General features: G+C 41.6%; 1 protein-coding gene across 1 annotated transcript in view; it reads right to left on the bottom strand.

Annotated features, from left to right (window-relative positions):
- ELOVL2 (ELOVL fatty acid elongase 2) overlaps positions 1-20,267 on the bottom strand; it is a 436,749-nt gene that overhangs the window by 182,550 nt on the left and 233,932 nt on the right. The window contains exon 3 of the mRNA XM_078687845.1: positions 12,048-12,235. Within this exon, the coding sequence (XP_078543971.1) occupies positions 12,048-12,235 (188 nt within the window). The remainder of the gene's footprint in view (positions 1-12,047; positions 12,236-20,267) is intronic.

Below are 20,267 nucleotides of genomic sequence, written 5' to 3'. Positions count from 1 at the left end.
GTAAACCTTAAAAGTACATGTCCAACCTTTTAAAATATAACACACCCTGTCCTTTTGGCTGTTTAAGGCCTACCCCGAGGGTGAATTATAGGTATTAAAAAGGAATGTTTAAGCCAAGCAAAAGCCTTATTTTGCCAGGGCGAAATGGCAGTTTAAAACTATACACAGGCTACAATGGCCAGACTAAGCCATGATTTCAAGGGCTACTTAAGTGGGTGGCACAATAAGTGCTGCAGCCTTAATCGTAGCATTTAATTTACAGTCCCTGGGTACCTGCAATACCACTTTACTAGGGTATGATAAATAAATTAAACACACCAATCAGGTGTAAGCCAATTGTACTACATTTTAAAGGAGAGAGAACTTTAGTACTGGTTAGCACAGACTCCTATAAGCCAACAAAAATGGATTCAGAAAGCAGGAGGAGTAAAGGCAAAACATTTTGGGGGGCGGGTTGACTTTGCAGACAGGGCCAGGTCCAACAGTAGATTTCTGTTTTACCATCTATGACCGTAATAATCCCTGTTTCAAAGACAGACATTAATCTTCCTGGGCGCTTACAATAATAATTTCTTCACAGCCTCAATAGGGGCAAATTTAAACCCTGGAGCTAAATAGATGTGCCTCACTTCTGCTCTTGCTCGATCCAGGTACCAACAAGAATTCTGGCACTTGAACATATTGCACTCACTGCAAACAACCTGAGAGGGACAGAGCATAGGAGATCGTTCATCACCCCCACCTACAGATCACAAGTTGAAGGCCTCCTGAAGTGGCCTTCGGTCATGTGTGCCACCTCCCTAAGATGATGGCCAGGCATGTGCTCCTCAGATATAATGTACATTTAACACTGGGTGCAGCCAGCTCCTCAGCAATTGCACTTATTAATTGATTTTTAATAAGTTAATCAAGGCTTTGTTCTTGTAGAACACCCCCCTGCCCCATGCATTTTGACTCTTTTGAATGGGCTTCATTAATCAGCACTCACTGAAGTTGATCGCCCATCGCAGTGTATTGCAGTTTACTACCTAACTCTCATCATATGGCCCTGCAGCTTAAAGTATTAGGCTAGGGTGAGGTTTTACTAAAGTCTAAGGACAATGTGTGATGTCTTGTACTTGTAGTTTTGTATTAAGTTACATAAATTGTTTAGATTTATCTGGCTTGATCTTTCCTTTGAGAAACTTTGCTGATGCAAATCTACTGAAATACTCATCTCAGTGGATGTGTCTATTCTTTCCATAATTGTTTCCATAACTTTATTTTTGCTGTCTGCCAGCCTGGCCTCTAGTTAGAAGACACTTATGGACTGCCATCTTAATGGAGATAAACCACGGTGTCCTATTTCCAGATTCCAAGATACCACTGAACAATTGTTGACGGTGGATCAACTTTTTTTCTATGTTTACTTATTTTTCTATGATACTTTCCACTTGTCCCATTCGTACTTTAAAAAATCCAAGGTTATCTTTTATTTACAAGTTGACCAGCATTCAAGCCATTGCCAACTTTTTTTGTACAGAATTCCAGTAGTGATTACGACTTTCTGCTCCATTCTTTGTCCGAGTAGTAGACGGCCTTTTTGTGCAGAGTACTTTAAGTGTTAAACAGAGAGACATAAGGACAAAGGACAATTGTCACACTGTCTAGAGCTTTTTGAACTTCCTATATATTAGTCCAATTTGTCTGTTTATCTGAAATGGAAAGGGAATTACCCATAAAGTATTTTGTTTGCAAAACAATTACGGGTTTCTAAACTGGCAAAATTGATTTGATTTTCGTTACTTGAATGTTGCCAAATTGGGATGAAACAGCTTTCCTGGGCTTTGCACACAGGGTGCTTTGTCAGGAGTGAATGATTAGTTGAGGGTTGGCCAGAAGGGTTAAAAATGCTAGCACACAGGGTGCTTTTTCAGTAGTGACTGAAGAGCTGTAGGTTGACCAGAAGGGTAAAAGCTGCTAATAGCATGCACTCTGCACCAGTCACTGATAAAGCTGTTCCAATATCATAGACCTAATCTGTGGTGGACATCCTTGTTTGGACTAAGCTGAGAGTGGTGACCACTTTTATGCATGTGTTTAAACTGGAGCAAAGATTGCGTTATTTCTACTTGTCATGCAACATACCTTACAGATGCATTGCCTTCTCTGCGATCTCTGGTCATGCTAAGGCCCGATGAAGAAGTATAAACACTTCATAATATCAGGTGCACCAATTGGGAGGTTGGAGCCCCTCCAGTTTAATGACCTGATGCTAGGGTGAGAATCAATTTGATTCATTCCTCAGGATAATTTATTCTAAAATATTGTAAGTGGTTCTGCTGATAAGCTGATCATTAAGTATATTCTGTGTTAAGCAGTCTGTGATGTTTGTCAAAAACCATAGTCCCTCTTTGGGCTGACAGAAACTTGCACTGGTGCACTTAGAAGCCAGGATGGTGTAAGCATGTTTGGTGACCTCACCAAAAATAAAATGTTCTAATCTCATCCCAGGCCAGTGAGCCATACTCACAAATCTTTTGGGTAATCTGACACCCCTTTTAATTAGGGGCTGTAAGTTGCTGCCTTACAGTATTAGCCTTACCACTGAGCTTCAGTGCATGAAGAAAGAGCTCTCCAAAGAAAAGACAGCAGTACATTATGGTGGCTATCATGTCATAGAAACTGATTGCTGCCATAAGGATTGCCACAGCAATCAGCACATCATTCAACAATGCAACGCTACAAAGAGGGTTGGTTACCTGTGAAGAGAGATAGATCCAGAGATATTGCTTGCACTAAGAAATCTTTAGATCTTCTGAGTACAGAAAGTTGCAACTGGTAAGCCTGAACCAATTGGGGAATCTGACATTGAAGTTTTAGGTAGAAAAGCGAGAGAATATAAAAAATGTGAACAATTCACCCCAGCTTAAGCACCTTTGCTTTCCTGGAGTGAACAATAGGAGAATACAGAATCCTACGTGACCTTTTCCAGGGAGAAACTATTAAGCTTTTCAAGCAATGCAAACAAAACTATAATGTTTCCGAAACAGCACTCTTACAGTACTTCCGCCTGCGGCAGCCGTATATCCATCCAATGCCTTAGCCACAGCTCGCACTCTCAACCCATTTAAGAAACTAGATCGCACATACAGAGGCTCCAAGGGCCTTCTATCTAAAACATATCACACAATCCACAACAGCACACCGCTACCTAAACGTCCATATCAGACAAGATGGGGAAGGGACACATAAATGGATATCTCGAGCAAGCAATGGGAGAGCTGTGGTATGAAATTGAACAAATTTATTGAAGGATCCTCAAAGGGAATCAGGAGATAAATATGTATACAAATGGTACCCAGCTCCAGTGCGACTGTGATGTAGGTTTCCCACTGCTTCAGATACCTGTTGGAGACGTTAACAGGTACCTGGGATATACATTCACATATGGTGGTCCTGTCCAGTCATATATGCTGACAGGACGGAAATTCTGGGACCTATGAAAAACACGTTGGTTTAGACTCTATAACTGCTAAACTGGGGATAAGTCTAGAATACCTAGATCAGATGACTACAGCTGACTGGGCATTAATCAGACGCATGACAGGTGTCAGCTTATGACAGCCTATTGCCTTATATTGGGAAAAAGCAACCCATATCCCTCTGGTTTTATAAACTTTGGGAAAGAGATTTCAGGGCAAATGAAAGCCACTGGTAGATTATTTCTCTAGACCAGAACTCAACTATTTCACACCACCAACCTAAATAATTGGAACTTTAACTGTTTGACTGAACAATGTCTACTTTAGTTGCTGTTGTCTATTGATTGACATTTATTGGGTGGTCTACAGTCTTACTGTTTGGGACTTTTCCTCCATTAACACCAGCACACATTGGGTTTCACATTCTCTAGTTACCACATAAACACTCACATTATGAGTTGTGCTTTAGGGAGATCTCCTTCCCTCTCTGACTTTTTTTGGTTTGTATTTTGGAGGAGGGTGGGCTGGTCACCTAAATTGGGTGGTGGGGGGGTTATTTTAAGTAACTACTGTTACGCGACGTTCATTTGAACAACAGTATTCCAAGACAAAGTGCGGTAATCTGATATGTTTAAACAATGTGATACGGTTTAAGCTGTATGTGGTGTTATGATTGTATTTCTATCAAATTCAATAAAAAAGACTTGACACAAAAATTGTGAACAGCTTGTGGCAGCTTAAGACACCTTTGGTTTCCTATGCAGAAAGATGAATCAATAGGTGAAAATGTTTTTTAAATGTATACAATACAGTCTGGAAGTAGGGGCAGCCCCCTAAATAGTTTGTTGTCCCTTTAAGGGGTCAGTCATGCATAGCTAAAGTGTTTTTAGTCTGTAAAATGGCTTTAAACTAAATGCCTGCACATTGTTAAGACTAGCACGGGTATGCTGTAGTTTATTTTAGAAAAGGCACATCTAGGAGGTTGGGATTTTGATAATTTGCGGTTTTGTGTTTTTTTAACAACCTTTCCCTTTGCTGGAATGCACGGTTTACAAAGTAGCAGTAAAGAAACTGGAAACAAGATAATTGATATCAAGAAAAGCCAAAGCGAGCACAAATGTGATTAATTTTCATATACATGCAGATTTACATGTACTCAGATATGCACAGAAAAATAAAAAAACTATATCCCAACATGAACTTAATTACAATTTAGTGTTACATCTGTACTGCGACAAGTGCAGTTTATTACTTAAATAGAAGAGGAAAGAATAGGTGATCTATTGCCTGGTTTTCAAACAATGGATATTTATTAGGAATACACATGGACATATTCTTTATTAAAGGAATAGTTTTGGGACATTTCTCTTGACCCGAGGTGGACTTTGCGTATCCTTCTGGCAGGCATCATTGATACCAGGCTACTGCTGTATACCGTTGACAGCACAAAACTTAATTGTACACAAGATTCAAACTTCCAGGTTCATTAGCCTTCACGATACGTTTTCTGTTTGCTTGTTTCAAGATCTGAGAGTGGGAAAAATGCCTTTATTCTATCTAGGATATGCATACTGTTAAAATTCCACTAGCTGGATAATGTTTTCTCACCCACTATTATCAAGATCATTGCGAAATATAGAACAGAAACGTTCAGGAGTGCTGTTTCCACCGAGGAGTCCAATCTAAAATAGCGGAGAGTTGAGTTGGCCCCTAGCAGGCAGCGCTTCGAAGCGAGTTTCTGAGCACACAGAGGATTTCCTAGTCACCCACAGCTCTGCAGGAACGAGGCACAGGCTGGGGAGATGGTGAATGGCAGCACCCAAGTGCCACCCTATTCACCCACCGCCCTCGGGTCTGTGGAGACCCGAAAGAAGCAGACGAAGATGAATGCACCTTCCTGGATACAGAAACATTCTCAGCTTAGTACAACAATCATCTCAGAAGCAGTGTACCTTGCAGCTCAGCGCACAGTGTCAATGTTCTACAGTTCTACATAACTGTAACATCTTACATAAACAAAAACAAAAACACAACTAGGCATTGAATATAAAACTGACACACACACATATATATACATATATACACACACGCGCGCACACACATTAAAAACTCCCAATTAATGTATAAATTAAAATATTAAATACATTCCATCCTGAAGTTCTGTATTTTATACTCACAACAATCACATTTTGTAGACATCTTAGTACACAGGCCCACAATGAGACATGGAACATACAGAGCCATCTAATTGGTTCAACATTTAATGTATTTTATAAACTAAACTTTGATTCCACTGATAATAAAGCTAAATACTCAAATAACAAATAAGGTTGGCATCATAAAAAGAATGTTCCTATATTTGGTGCGTATAGATCATGGATACTCACAAACATTTTCCCAGGGGCCACAAAGTTTGGTCTTCATGTGACCGAGTCCCGCACTGATGTCAGCAGGGTGGTGGTCGAGGGGTGGGAGGGGGTGGGGGGACGGGACATCAGGACCACAGCAAATACATCTAGAGTCTGAACTGCACAATGTGAAACCAGAATCTTAGGAATAACCTCGGTGTTTCCAATTAACCAAATTGTGTGCTCCTAGTCAATTGTTGTATTTCACTTTCCGGCTTTTTTCTTCATTATCACATATGAGGATCTCGAAATACATATGTAACTTGAGGATGTCTGACGTACAAAACCAGCTCCTGTGTTTGATTTAGTAACCTATAAAGCTGTTCATGTTAATAGAAAGGATTAGATAAACAAAAAGGAGGAGTACCACCATATAGAATCAAGAAAATCCTAATGGGGTGCGTGGCTGACAAAAGGAAAGAGTTTATCTTTTTGTTAAAAAACCCTCACTCACCAGCCTAGTGGTGACATGCTTCATCATCGGGGTCCACCCTGGTGGCCTAGCGTCACCAGGGTGTGCTACGACACCTGAATTACAGTGGAGCAGGTTGTGACTGTAAGTGCAGAAAAAGTGTGTTAAAAATTGTCCTGGTTTAACTTAGTGGGAAGATAAATTTTATTAACAAGCAACTGGACAATATTAAAAATGGGTGTGGCGAGATACTGATAGGGGAGTTACGGCCAAAAGTATCTCTATATGTGTGTTGGTCTACATGTTCCAACCTTACGTGGGAAGTACCAGGTATTCGTCAGGACCATGAACAAGGAAGTGGACGGTCTGTGCCCCCTAAAAGGCACACCCAGTCCTAAATCCTCGTGCCTCAGTAGGTAAAATTCGCTACTGGAAAAAGGCTCTAACCTGGATGGGCGAGCTTGTGAATTAAAAATCAAAAAGACTCCTATTCAAGTCCCTATTGCATCGTAGGGCAGAGGGTGGTTTCATCACTGGAGAAAACGTATTAGTTTAGTTGTGATGCGAAAGGCCAGTTACCTACAACTCTCCTCCGCTGCCCCGCTTGGTATTTTACTCAGTTTCTCTTGGGCAGTACTCGTGCTTCTGCACGTTATGTTCATTGAAATCAGGAAATGTCTAGCCAGCCGACCATTACACACATCTGCTTGCTATACTCTCCTTGATATTGTCAATGAAATGGTAGTAAGAAGTCGACTATTCATAGGAAATTTGATGGCTGCAAGGGTCTGTCTTTCAACTATGAAAAAGAATTGTGAAAAAGGAGAAGAAATTGCTGTAATCTTTTGAGATTCACTTAAAAGTACATCTTTTATAAACATGTGTGTGGTTCTCTCTACCACGTCTAACCTCTAAACATCACTGTGTGATGTTTTGTGCAATTTTTAAAAAACAAGGTCTATAACCCTTTTGTTACGAACAAAAAGGTGAAAAACTTTTAATTTACTCTTTGTTTTTTAAAGTCTGGATCACAGCATTTACATCTAGGGGACTTTAGTATTACTGTTTGTGCAGTTTAGTCCATGTGGAGACATACTTGGTATTCACTTGTGAACAATCCTGACCTGCAACAATTGGTTGTTGGATTCAGTCACACAGCAGGGAGTATCTTTGATGTTATTACTACAAATTTCGCTTTATTTTGCGGTAAACACCTGGTCGGGGTGCGATGTTCGCTGTATTTAAGTTGTTAAACAATTTTGTATTTCTAAGTCTATCATTTGAGTGAAGGCAATGCTAGAAAAAGTCTGGTCACCAATTTATTTTTCAGGTTTTAAGGTTGCTCAAAGCAGGCCTGAAGCTCCACTCTAGTCTACTACTAACTAGACTGTTCCATTACAAATATCGTCCTATAATAGTATTGCATCCACAATATCGACTACTACAATTTTGTGAAGGTAGGTATCCATAGGCACGCACTTTCTTACTATTCTTAACTCCATATCTATGTACCTTAACAATCTATATCCGGGTGTCATTTGTGGCCAATATGTCACCTTTACTTCCACACATAGAATGTGCATTCATGCAGGAGAAAATATGTCTGTGTTCTGTGGACTAAAGCTTACGGAACAATTATGTTGCCTGTGTAATAGAATGCAAACACTTTCTTATGAAAAACTATACTACGCTGCTTCTTTTGTAGAGTGGTTTGACCACTAATGGAAAACATAAAATCTTTCAGATTCTTTTATATGGATGTGCTGTGAGAGGGTGATGCAAAGCATCTATATGGCTGAAGCAGTTATTTGCACTTAATGGTGCCAGGGGGTGTGTCTAATGAATACTGTTAAAATATAATGATATTAAATAATGAAACTGCAGAAGTGCAGTACCAAGCACAACCTATGTACAACTGTAGTTGCAATCTAACATTCATAGAACTACAGAAAAAGAAAAGACGATATTAAACAGCCAGCTTTCAATTATCCAAAGAGAAGCCAATCCAACCATAGAATGTCAAAACAAAACAAAATCCAAATGAAGTGTGGGCTTTTTACATACATCTTATTAATAACATTAAAGTAGCCAAGTGTTATGCTGTCATCCAACTCAACTGAAGAACAAGCCCATCGCAGCCATACATTCGAATAAGTGAAAGCATGTAAAATCGAAGACAACCTACACATACAGCAAGTGGACCACTCGGCCAAAAAACAGAGAGGTGTAATGGTGCTTTACAAAAAGCAAGAAGTGCCAAGAAGACAGTGGCTTGCACTAAACGAACAACTGGAATCTGATCGCAGAGGCCATTGCCTTTCAGTACACAGCAGATGTTATTAGAAACCCTGGTGTGACACCTGCCCATCTACAATGGTATGTGTTGTCGTGCATTTCAGGTTTCCTCCTCTTTCTGAGCACCGTACTTTGCACACAAAACTGCCTCATGAATATTGGTGAGCACATGGCAAGGTACACCTTAGATTTAGCCACACATATAAGCACAATGGTACCTATTTCCAGTCCACTGATCTGAACAAGTCCCTGAACACTGCAAACAAGAGTCACACTTCCCTAGTGTAATGGTACTCAGTTCACTGACATCAGAGTGATGGAAAGCTGGGGTGGCCTAGTTGGGAGTTGACCTGTGATCTGTAGGTACCAGAAAACCATTGATGGCTCAGTGACTTAACTGATCACTGAGCCATCATGGTGGCCTTATCACATGGACCTCGTTCACATAATGATGGAAAGATCCACAAGGATGCCAGCCAGGGCAGACATTTGTGGATGCCTTCGTGCCTAAACAATCTTACCGTTCACATGGAGTATGGAAAGTGATTGACAATTTCTATTTTACAACTGTGGAAGTTCAAAACGGCTCATGTGCTATCAGAATTTGATGAAATGTAATCCTAGGTACATTCACTTGCAGCAGGAATATGATTTTCTAGTTGTTCTCTCCTTCGCAGTACAAGTATTGTACAGTAATTCTACTTCTGGAAATGTTTAGACAGACATGTTACCGAAAAGAGGATAAAGAGCTTGTGAGCAAGTCACTTACCAAATAATAAAAAATCTTGACTTTTCTAGTGTATAATACATTCGTTTCAGTTCCTTTTACTTATCTGTTGGTTGAGGAGTTATTTAGAGTTGGTCCATGTGGGACATCCTTCAAACATAGGTGGATGTCCCACCCGATTTAAAGCGTACACCAATTCATACACTCTAATTAGGATGGATGGGACTTCCACACATTTTTGGCCAATGTTCAGCCTCCACCAAACTCGAATTAACACCCTCATACCCTTGTACGGCGTTCTGAAATGTACAACTGAGGCATAGTTTAATAGTGATGACAATAACATTTATTGTCAACATAACCAGGATCCAAATTATAAAGCCGTCGCTGTACATGTCAGACACTGGCTCCCTTACGATTACCCCAAAGATAAGACCAAATTTATCACTTTAATTAGATCCACAAAAATTCCTAGAACTCCTAGAAGGCAGTGCCAGTTTTAGGCATGCATTGACAGAAGTAGTCACATGCATACCATTTGTGGATGAAATATTCCCACAATAGGATACAATTCCCTTAGTGAGACCCCTTCCCCTGAAACCCACATTAACTAAAGGTGTAGTCTCTCACCATTTCCACCCTGGACACAGAACAGCATCTGTCTTTGACAAAGGCTCGTCTGTGTGTATTTCTATTGTGGGAACTACCTGCAAAGTGTATGTGAACACAAGAATACCTATCTATTTGTGGGTATTATGTATACCTTCAGGGTGCACATGCCAGAAATACCCAAATTCTCGCACTGTTTACTGCATTTACTATTGTGGATTTCCATCACAGTAGCACATTTCCCCTGTTTATAAATGTAATCTGCAGACATTAAACCCCACCAGTCCTGAGCCTTTCAATTCATATGGCAATATATTTGTGTACCTGATGGGATCTTAATTTGCAGAAACGTTCATGAATCATGTCCCATTTAAGGTAACCGGTTTTTAAAAAATGCTTACTTAGGCCCAGATTTATCAAACTTTCATCCAACGCAGCAAAACACCTTGCTGCACTGCGCTGCTTGAAAGGGAAAAGACCTGTCCTTTCCTAGCGCTGGTGCACTTTTGTGTGCCTAGCAGGTACGCAGGCACCCTTGCATTCTGTTGAAAGGGTGTATATGTTGTAGGCAGAATTGTTTTTGTGCAGGAAAGGACACCTTCCTGCACAAAAACGATCCAATGAGGCACTTACCTCTTTGTATGGGTGCTGTAGATTGCAGCACATGTAAAGAGAGGAAAAAACTGGGAGAAAAAAATATATTTCGCCTCGTTACACCTCACCTGGGGAGGCGTAGCATTTTTTAACGCATTCCCAGGCCTACCAACAATGGTAAGTCAGAGAATGCAGCAAAATACATGGGTGAATGCGTCGGAACACCCATTCTCCATCCATGTACCACCTCACTGGGGCAGAGTAACACAAGATACCGATTTGAGTTGCATTGTGTTACTACAGCATTATCAAGCCAAGCAGTGCCAGGCAAGATGGCCTTGTAGGGTTAGATAAATCTCACTTAGATTTTGCATTGCCCTAGTGCCCCCTTGAACAAGGGCAACACAAAACCTTGATCAATCTGGCCCACAGAATCTAAGTATTCTCATACAATCCTTGACTGTAAATAAACTATAATTCATCTATTTACTCCAAGGCATGTGTGCTCTTCTTTCAGTTTCATCCCTGATGATTAAATTTGTATTGGTTTACACATTAGTAAAGAGTTTGCTGATTAAGTGAACACTACCACCATGTTAACAACTTCCCCTCTTAGGGGCACAATCAAAACAGAATGTAGAAGCGCAGCGTTATGCAAACATTGTTAACGCCACACTTCTCCATTCTGAAAACTCTGGGATGCGCCGTATTCACAAGAATGCTGCACACCCTTACGCTTTCCCTAGTGCTGGCGCTGAGGTCAGCTGCTTAGAGCCAATGCAGGCACCCCTGCACCATAGTGCAAGTATATCTGCGTCGGGGAAATAATTGTTTATAAGCAGGAAGGTCTCCCTTCCAGCACATAAACAATCAATCATGGTGTTTTGATACTTATATGTGTGCTGCTTAATGCAGCACACATAGAGGTTGCAAAACGTCTTTTTTTGTGATTGTTCATGTGCAGGAAGGGTCACCTTCCTGCACATAAACAATCAGTGGCAACGTGTTGTTTCTATGTGTGCTGCACAAGGCAGCACACATGAAAACAGTAAAAACGAGGAGAAATAAAACATTTCTCCTTGTTTCGCCTGTTTAAGACCAGGTTTTCCCTGGTCCTAATTTTGGCGATGCCTCCTAATTACGCTGCCCTAGTAAATAGGGGGCAACGTAAAAATCAAGGGGTGTTGCGGTGGATCATCCACCACAATACCCAATACCCTCCCTTTTCACACTAAGTACAGCATGAAAGGGTGACTTGTTAACAAGGCAGCTTTAAGTCATGTTAAGTGGCTTAACGCTGCCTTGTACATATGGCGAAGCCCCTGTCGCCAACACAACATCACTAAAAGTGACATTGTGGTAGCTATAGGGGCTTGTAAATATGCCCTTTAGAGCCTCCTCAAAATTATGATTTGCCTCTTAGTTTACCACAGTACTGCAGGTTCCCCTGTGTAGAATTCTTGACTATTTCTTGATGGTTCTTTACAAGAGATCCATGAAGAGTTAGAAAAATAGGGTGAATGAACCAAGACACTTACCTCTATCAACATATACAGGGAAAGCAGTGTAACTCCAAGATTATATACAATGAGGTGACCCCGGAGAGACATTGGTGGTCTGTTCTTCATATATTTTGTGCCAAGCCATATGGAAATCAGATACAGTAGAGTTAGGAAAAATGTCGGGAGATACGAGTCCAGCATAAGCCATCCTCTGACCCTTTGATCTGAAAACGAAAAACAGATTGAAATTTTGTGACATTTATAAAATTGTCAATTTAACAGCAAAGCACAGTGGAGGAATAGCTACCAAAGTCTAAGTGCTTCTTTAAGAATGTATCTTAATGGTGGTGCTCTAAAAGCATTATTTCATAACACAAACTGCATTATCGACAGATACTTATCTATGTTTCATCCGAACGCTTGGAAGTTTAAAATCGAAGAGGTTACAATATCACAGAACTCAGATTGTATGAATTTTTCAAGTGGGTGATTAATTCATATCTAAAGGACTTAAGTGGAACACATTATAAATAAAAGGGTTTTATGTTTTGAGAATTGATGCACACAATTAAATGCTAGCAATATAATCAAGTGCCAAATTATTTCTAATTTAAAAATGTGCAATTATATTGGAAGAGGATTCATGGAAAACATATTTTTCAATATCATTTGTAGTTTAGATAGTTAGATAGATAGTTAGCCATTATTTTCTGTTTTCCATTCCTCACTTGACAAAGCAGTCCTTATTTACCACTGCCATTTTACATTTTTTTTGGATCTAGCTTGATAGTCTGGTTCTCTGATTACACTATTATTACAATTTCTGTAAAATATACATAGAGTAAATTTTAGCTCTGCACAGAGAAATATTTCTCTATGACTTAGTGTTACTGGCTGTTTGATGTATCATTCCTCATATGTGCACTCGCAAAAAGCATTTAGAAGTAGTTACGTTAGGAATCCTAACTACTTTACTACTACTAAATGCCTACTGTGAATACTGAAAGCCGTAAAGTTAGGATTTTGTCTCAGTTTAGTAGTAGTAAAGTTAGGAGTCCTGACTTTACTACTACTAAATGCCTTCTGTGAATACCAAAAGTAGTAAGTTTAGGATTTTATCTCAGATTAGTTCTGTGAATTGGCCCCACTGCGTTTAGACTTTAAAAATGTTAAAAAAAACTGAAAACATAACAACCCATAATTATTGTGCATCACTCAATTCCGCAGATTTAAAGTGTGAATAAAACCCTTACTCAAAATATGGGTTGTGTCCATCTTTTGTGTTAATTTTCAGAGCCAACTAGCCATCTTTTAGTTTTAAGTTTAAGTTTAGATTTCTTTTTTTGGTTTCATTCAGTCATATTTTAGTTTTCACAAAAATGACATGAAAACTATTAGTTTTCATGCAGCTTAACACATTCAGATGTCACTGACGAAGAGTTCTCTATTAAATACCATGGTGCATTAGGAAATACATCTCCAAACACCACGTTTAGTGTCCGTACTTTAGACTATTTGCAAGCATTTCTCCCATCACCATTTGTGTGTCACCTGTATTATGCTATTAAATGCCATATTGTTGTGTATGCTTCACTTATAAGAGTGGTGTGATGTGTCTCGTGCTGTAATCTGTTTTGCTACTGCGCTGGTTATAAAAGCAGACAAATATCTATTGATTGCTAAAATTAGTTATTTCACATAAATTTGGATTTGCACTCTTGCCAAACATACACATCTGGTCTCCTGCTAAGATTGCTAATGCTCTACTGAAATCACCTCAGCCATAGTATTGTATTGTATTGTAATTGCATTTATATAGCGCTTACTACCCCTGACGAGGAGTCGAAGTGCTTTTTCAGCGAGTAGCACGCTACTCAGGGACCCACAGAGGATTAGTGTTGAATTAGTATAGTGAAACATGCAAGTACATTTTAAGTGGTGGATAGGTTAGTCAGTTATTTGGATTTGGAATGATAGCAGAAGGATAGAGGAGGACAAAGGTTTGTATTTATATAGCGCTTGTTGACGCACGCTATTCAGGAAGCCTACAAAGGATTAGTGGTGAATTAATATGATGAAATATGAAGCAATTTCAGTGGTGGATATTAGTCAGTTACTTGGAGTGAGAAGGATAGCAGAGGGATAAAAGGGGAAGAAAGATTTGCATTCACACAGCACTTGTTATCCCTGATGGGTGTTGAATCGCTTTTCTGGTGAGTAGCACGCCACTCCGGAACCCATAAAGGACCACTGTTGAAAATTAGTATAGTAAAAAAAAAAATGAAGTAATTTGAGTAGTGGATATGTTATTCAGTTTTTTGGGTAGTATATTAGTATAGTTTAATATGGGACCTGAGAAGTGAACATGTCAGTCTTTTAACTTCAACCGAAAAGGATAGTGGAGGGACAAGAGTGAAAGATTTTTTTTATTTTATTTTTTTCATTTCTTTTTTTTTTCTAGGTCTTAGCAGTAGGAGGAGGCCCCTGGATGAGTAAAAAGGAGTTTCGGAGGGGAGGACTCAAGGGAAAGAGTCCAGAAAGGCTTGTCTTAGGGGATCGGCACAGTAAAAGAGGTGTCAGATGATACAAGGAGGGGTAGAGTAGGAGAGAGTCCAGAAAGGGCCACCCCGGCAATCACAGTAGTGGTATGGGGTCTGAGACAAATGAGAGAGTGGATGTAGAGGACACATTGACAGATGTATAGGATGAGAGATATGGTAGTGCATTGGAAGGAGTAGTAGAAGACGTTTGAGGTGAGTCAGAAGGTTGGGCTAGAAGATATATTGAGCAAAGTATAGGCTGAGAAATAGGGCAGTGCATCGGAAAGGCCAAACCAGAAGAAAGTGACAAACACGTAGATCCAAAATTACATTGAAAGTATATGTGTTGCTAGAGTTACAAAGTGTGGTGGTGTGCAGTGTGTGTGTTGTGCGTTAGTGTTATTATGGTAGAAGGGAGAGGAGGGTGTTTGTTGGACAACTGATGGAAGGTCTGTTAGGTGTAATTACAGCAGGGAGAGTGTGTCTGAATGGGATGTAGTTATGTATGGTGTTGATTGGTGTTGTGTTAGTGATGAGTGTATTGGTTAGTGGTATAGGATAGAGTTGTGTACTGTTTGTAGGTGATGGTGGATATGTGTGGTAGTTGGTATAGTAGGGTGTGTAGATGTGGTTTGGTTGGGTTTGTAGTGCAGGCTGGTACATTAATCTGTGCATAGTGTTGTCTGTGGTGTACATTTGGTGTGAGTGTGCTGCTTTGTTTGTGGATGTAGATGGTGTGGGCCGGTGCACTGCCAAATGAGAAAAAGGGCAGCATCTCTGGCCCTAGTCCTGACCAGTCTCGAACAGGCTCAATCAGGCAACTGCCCTTGTCCTCTCTGCCCTTAACAGGCTCAAACATGCAACTGCCCTTGTCCTCTCTGCCATTAACATTCTCAAACAGGCAACTGCCCTTGTCCTCTCTGCCCTTAACAGGCTCAAACAGGCAACTGCCATTGTCCTCTCCGCCCCCAGCATCGACGCCCGGGCTGATACACCCCAACCCTGGCCCTCTCTACAGCCCCAGCAATCAGGTGACCCCCTCAGCCAATGGGAACCCCAGCACCAACACTATCCAATCACAACACCAGCCCCAAAATCCAGGAACCAATAGGAGGCCAGGACCCCACAGCCAATCCTAGCCCCAGTCCAAGCACCCAATCAGCTCAAAAACCCTGATCTCCACATCCAACAAAGGCCCCAGCCCCACCAGAAGTCCCAAAACAAGTCCATGCAAACAACGGCACAGGTAGCCCCAGTCCCTACCCAACAGAAAGCCCAACCCCACTCTAAGTCCCACACCCAGTCCAGCAACCAATCACACCAGAAGCCCCATCGCCACCCCCAATCAAAGGTCCACCCTTAGCCCCAGTCCCACCCCACTCCCAACAACCAACAACACAGGAAGCCCCAGTCCCCACTTCCAATAGAAATCCCAACCCTAGCCCTAGTCCCAACCCTACAACGACCGGATCACAGACTCAGAAACCAACCAGAACCCTCAAACACCCAACCAATGAGGACATCAACCACAATCCAACAGAAACACCAGACACAACCACCAATCAGTGCAGACATGTACCAACCACTAGCAGACAACACAAGGTCCCAGCGACCTCAGACAAGGTTTGCCGGCCAGGGAGTTGGAAGCCGCCTCTCCTGTTCAGAATCTCCTAGGAGACAGAAAGGCCCGATCCACACCCTGGGCCCCAGCAGGCAAGGGTCTCACCAACTTGAAATCCAACAATACTACATGAACAAAACTCCACTCCCCCTGCTGGCCAAAAAACGAAGTGCACCAGCCCCAGCAAAACACAGCCTAAACAGCTCACAAAATCACCCTCCGACACAGAAAAAATCCATGTTGCCGGGGGGAGGCAGGGGGGCTGGTTTCACTGGCCCGTGAACACAAAATGGTGGCCGGGAGTGCACTGCTCCAACACACAGGTTCCAGCACAGAGCAAAGGAGAAACCCGGAGGGAAAACAGAACCTCCCAAGGAATGAGAGGGACAAACCACAGAGGCCGGACTGCAAATCCCACAATCCAACACACCAAATGGAGGCAATCATGGGCAGGGAAAACCACAAATTCAAAACACAACACAGATGATAAAATATGCAACCACAGGCAGGCCAAAACCACAACCTTTAACTGTAACAACCACAGGCACAGACAGCAAACACAGAAAGTGAAAATCGTCTCTTAAACAACACCTCGTCTTGGGAAGAGACAGCACCAGTCCATCTCCCCACCACTTCCTGGACTCCGCTTACTGCAATCTGGGGCACAGGCAGGCCGCAACTCACAAGATGAAGGAGAATGACCTGGGGTGCACCCAGCAAGGCCCCAAGGAGCCTGGGCAGGTGCAAGAGGAGGGCCCAGACCTGCCTGGCAGCCGAATAGCCAACGGTCTGTGGGCCTGGGGGTGGGGGCCGGGCAGCCGCCTCTCCTGCCCAGAATCTCCCAGGAGACAGACAGGCCCAATCCACACCCCAAACCCCAGTAGGTAAGGGCCTCACCAATCTGAAATCCAACAATACTGTTTGAACAAAACACCACTCCCCCTGATGGCCAAAAAACGAAGTGCACAGGCCCCAGCAAAACACAGCCTAAACAGCTCACAGAAGCACCCTCCGATGCTGAACAAATTCATGTTGCTGGGGGGCGGGGGGGGGGAGGCAGGGGGGCTGGTCTCACCGGCCCGTGAACACAAAATGGTGGCTGTGAGTGCACTGCCCCAACACACAGGTCCCAGCACAGAGCAAAGGAGAAATCCAGAGGGAAAACAGAACTGCCACCAAGGAATGAGAGGGACAAACCACAGAGGCTGGACTGCAAATCCCACAATTCAACACACCAAATGGAGGCAATCATGGGCAGGGAAAACCACAAATCCAAAACACAACACAGGTGATAAAATATGCAATTACAGGCAGGCTAAAACTACAATTTGTAATTGTAACAATCACAGGCATAGACAGTAAACACAGAAAGTGAAAATCGTTTTCTAAACAACTTTTTGTCTTGGGAAGAGACCACACTAGTCTGTCTCCTTACCACTTCCTGGACTCTACTCACTGCAAAATTGGGAATATTGAGTGATAAGACAAAATACTACCTACTCCCCTCGGGAAACATCCTTTGCGACGCAACTTTTACCACGCAGTGCCTTTACAACGCAGGTTTTTCAACGCAAGTCATTACAACAAATTGCGCAGGGGGGCGCTCTAGGATGGGTAATAGTTTAATTTACTATCCAACACCTTCCCTACTATCCACGGGGACTGGAGTTGGAATAGTAAATTAAACTATTCACTATCCAGCACCCCCCAACGCAAGTTGTTGTAACGACTTGCATTGAAAAACCTGTGTTGTAAAGGCATGCGTAGTAAAAGCATGCGTTGTAACAACGTACATCCCTCCCCTCGAAAAGAGCTGTACATAAATTGCAAACTGTTTATGCTGAAGTTGTAGAATGTTAAGATACATGTCAATGTTACCATGTGAGTTTCCAATCGAAATGCATAAACATCCCCTTCCTGTTTGAAAATGTTTCGCTAAGAGTTCTCTGTATAAAGCGCTCTGAAGTGCACAACAAACGAGTCTTTGCTACATAAAGCTTTAAATAAACATGAGGGCCTGACTTAGAGGTGGATAGAAACAGATCATCCACAGATCATTCTCCTATTGAGGGAGGATTTAAATTCTACTGTAGATGTTACCCTTTATTATCGGTTGATGTTGCCATCTTGGTTCTACGATGAGATCCTTCACAATGAGTCTTTGTCAGGCATAAGAATTTTTTTTTTGTCACTGAGAAGAACGACATGTGTTTCATAAGAAGCCTACCATCTATAATCTGTTCCAAACATTGGTCTTCTTGATTCTTTCATATTTTGATGCTATGTTTATATAATGAGCAGAATCTACAGCTCTCTAATGATTGTTAAAAGAAAGTCTGATTTTACAATGTAGGGTTATATTTGCAAATCAATACAAATCTACAAAAAATCATTACCAATGCTGCAGCAAACAATTACACTAACAGCAATATTTCCGAAACGTTGAATCAATATAAGCCCAAAAAAGCATGTGTATTCCCAAAATATACATTTTGTAAAACAATATCTTGGTTCTTCCAACTCAAATGAAATCCTCTAGTTCCCGCACTGCACGCACCTCTGTTATCGTCTGTTTTATTTACTGTCATCACCGGTACTGTTCTATGGCATGAACTTTCTGAGCACATTTGGTAAGTGAAATTAACTTCCCTCACACTCAAACCATGTGCCCCATCCACACTGGAGATCAGTTATGATAAGATGGGCTTTACGTTGAGCATATATACTGACATCACCAAAGAATTTTGAATCAAAGGGGAGATATTCCTTACAGTTTAAACTTTTACAGGAGCTGAATAGAACACTTTCCAAGCTAGACTGAAAATAGTCGCTGTTTTTATGGTCTAACAGATTAACACGGAGTACAATACTTTAACTGGGGCTTACCGGGACCCTTATGGACCGGCTGGACTCTGGAGCCAGGTTAGCGGGGTGCGCCTGATGTCAAGTCCCAGGGAGGCGCAACGGACTGGGTCTTGCCCAAGCTATGATAGTGGCGGCATCTTCCAACGGCCTACATCATGGCAGTGAAAACAACCTAATGGGATGCAGCGCGGTGGATGATGAGGAGTGAGACAGCCCTAAAGTCAATGACGCTGGGTGTGGGGGGGGTCTCTCGGGAAAACTTGCGAGTTGCTTAGCCTTCAGTAGCTCATTACGATTTTCACTGATCAGAAGTAGCTCCCGCTACAGAAAAGGTTGGAGACCCCTGCCCTAATGAACCAGGAAAGATATTTTCTAACCTCATCAGGGAAAGAAGAAGGAGAATTAAGAGGAAGCATTTAGTTGAATTCATGAATCCTGTCTGGAATGTGTAGACACTGTTGCGGAAAATGTAACTAAGAGTTGATTGACGTGAAAGGGAAACTTCAGATTCCATCTGTGGAAATGCCTGAGTAGTGACATTAATACTTTGTATTTTAACCCCCACAGTCAAGTATGGGGACAGGGTAGCTTAGAGGAACATGCACCATGAATTTGTCAGTATTTGGTTCCACAGGAGATCTCCCCTTATGTCTTATTCTCACAAGGCCACCTTCTGAACAAAAATTAAGACACAACCTCCTAATGACTTCCCTTCTAGACTTTACCAATGAGACAGAAGGTCTGATGAATGGAAGGGTGGTGAAGCATAACCCCTCTGAAAAGTATTGGTAATGTAATTTGCTTCATACTCTGATTTCTAACTAGGGTTTACCACCACGTGACTTATCATTGCCACTAAGCAGCTCTCTGGTGGAAATGTAACTTATAGACAGAATTACATTACGACTCCTTTCACAAACTGCTCTGAATCAGTCCCAATGTATGTACTATGGGACTTATTTACAAGCCGCTTGCGCCGCCGGTGTGTCACTTTTAATATGGGAAAAAGTGAAGTACCGTTGGCGTAAGGGGCTTGTGAATAAACCCCTAAGTTCTCAAAAATAAGTCATATTTCTGCAAGCCTTGTTTCCTTTACTGTCTGTCTGTAAACCATATTTTTTAATATGCATGCGTATCACATCTGCTTCAATGTAATCCTATTTTGGGATATGGCCACCTGTATTATTACAAAACATTTCCATAAATAGATTGTGCTCGGTTTAGTGTATA

The sequence above is a fragment of the Lissotriton helveticus genome, chromosome 4_1, assembly GCF_964261635.1.
Source record: "Lissotriton helveticus chromosome 4_1, aLisHel1.1, whole genome shotgun sequence".
In the NCBI taxonomy this organism is placed as follows: domain Eukaryota; kingdom Metazoa; phylum Chordata; class Amphibia; order Caudata; family Salamandridae; genus Lissotriton; species Lissotriton helveticus.
The sequence above is the reverse complement of the archived record's forward strand: the minus strand, read 5'-3'. Positions and strand labels throughout refer to the sequence as shown.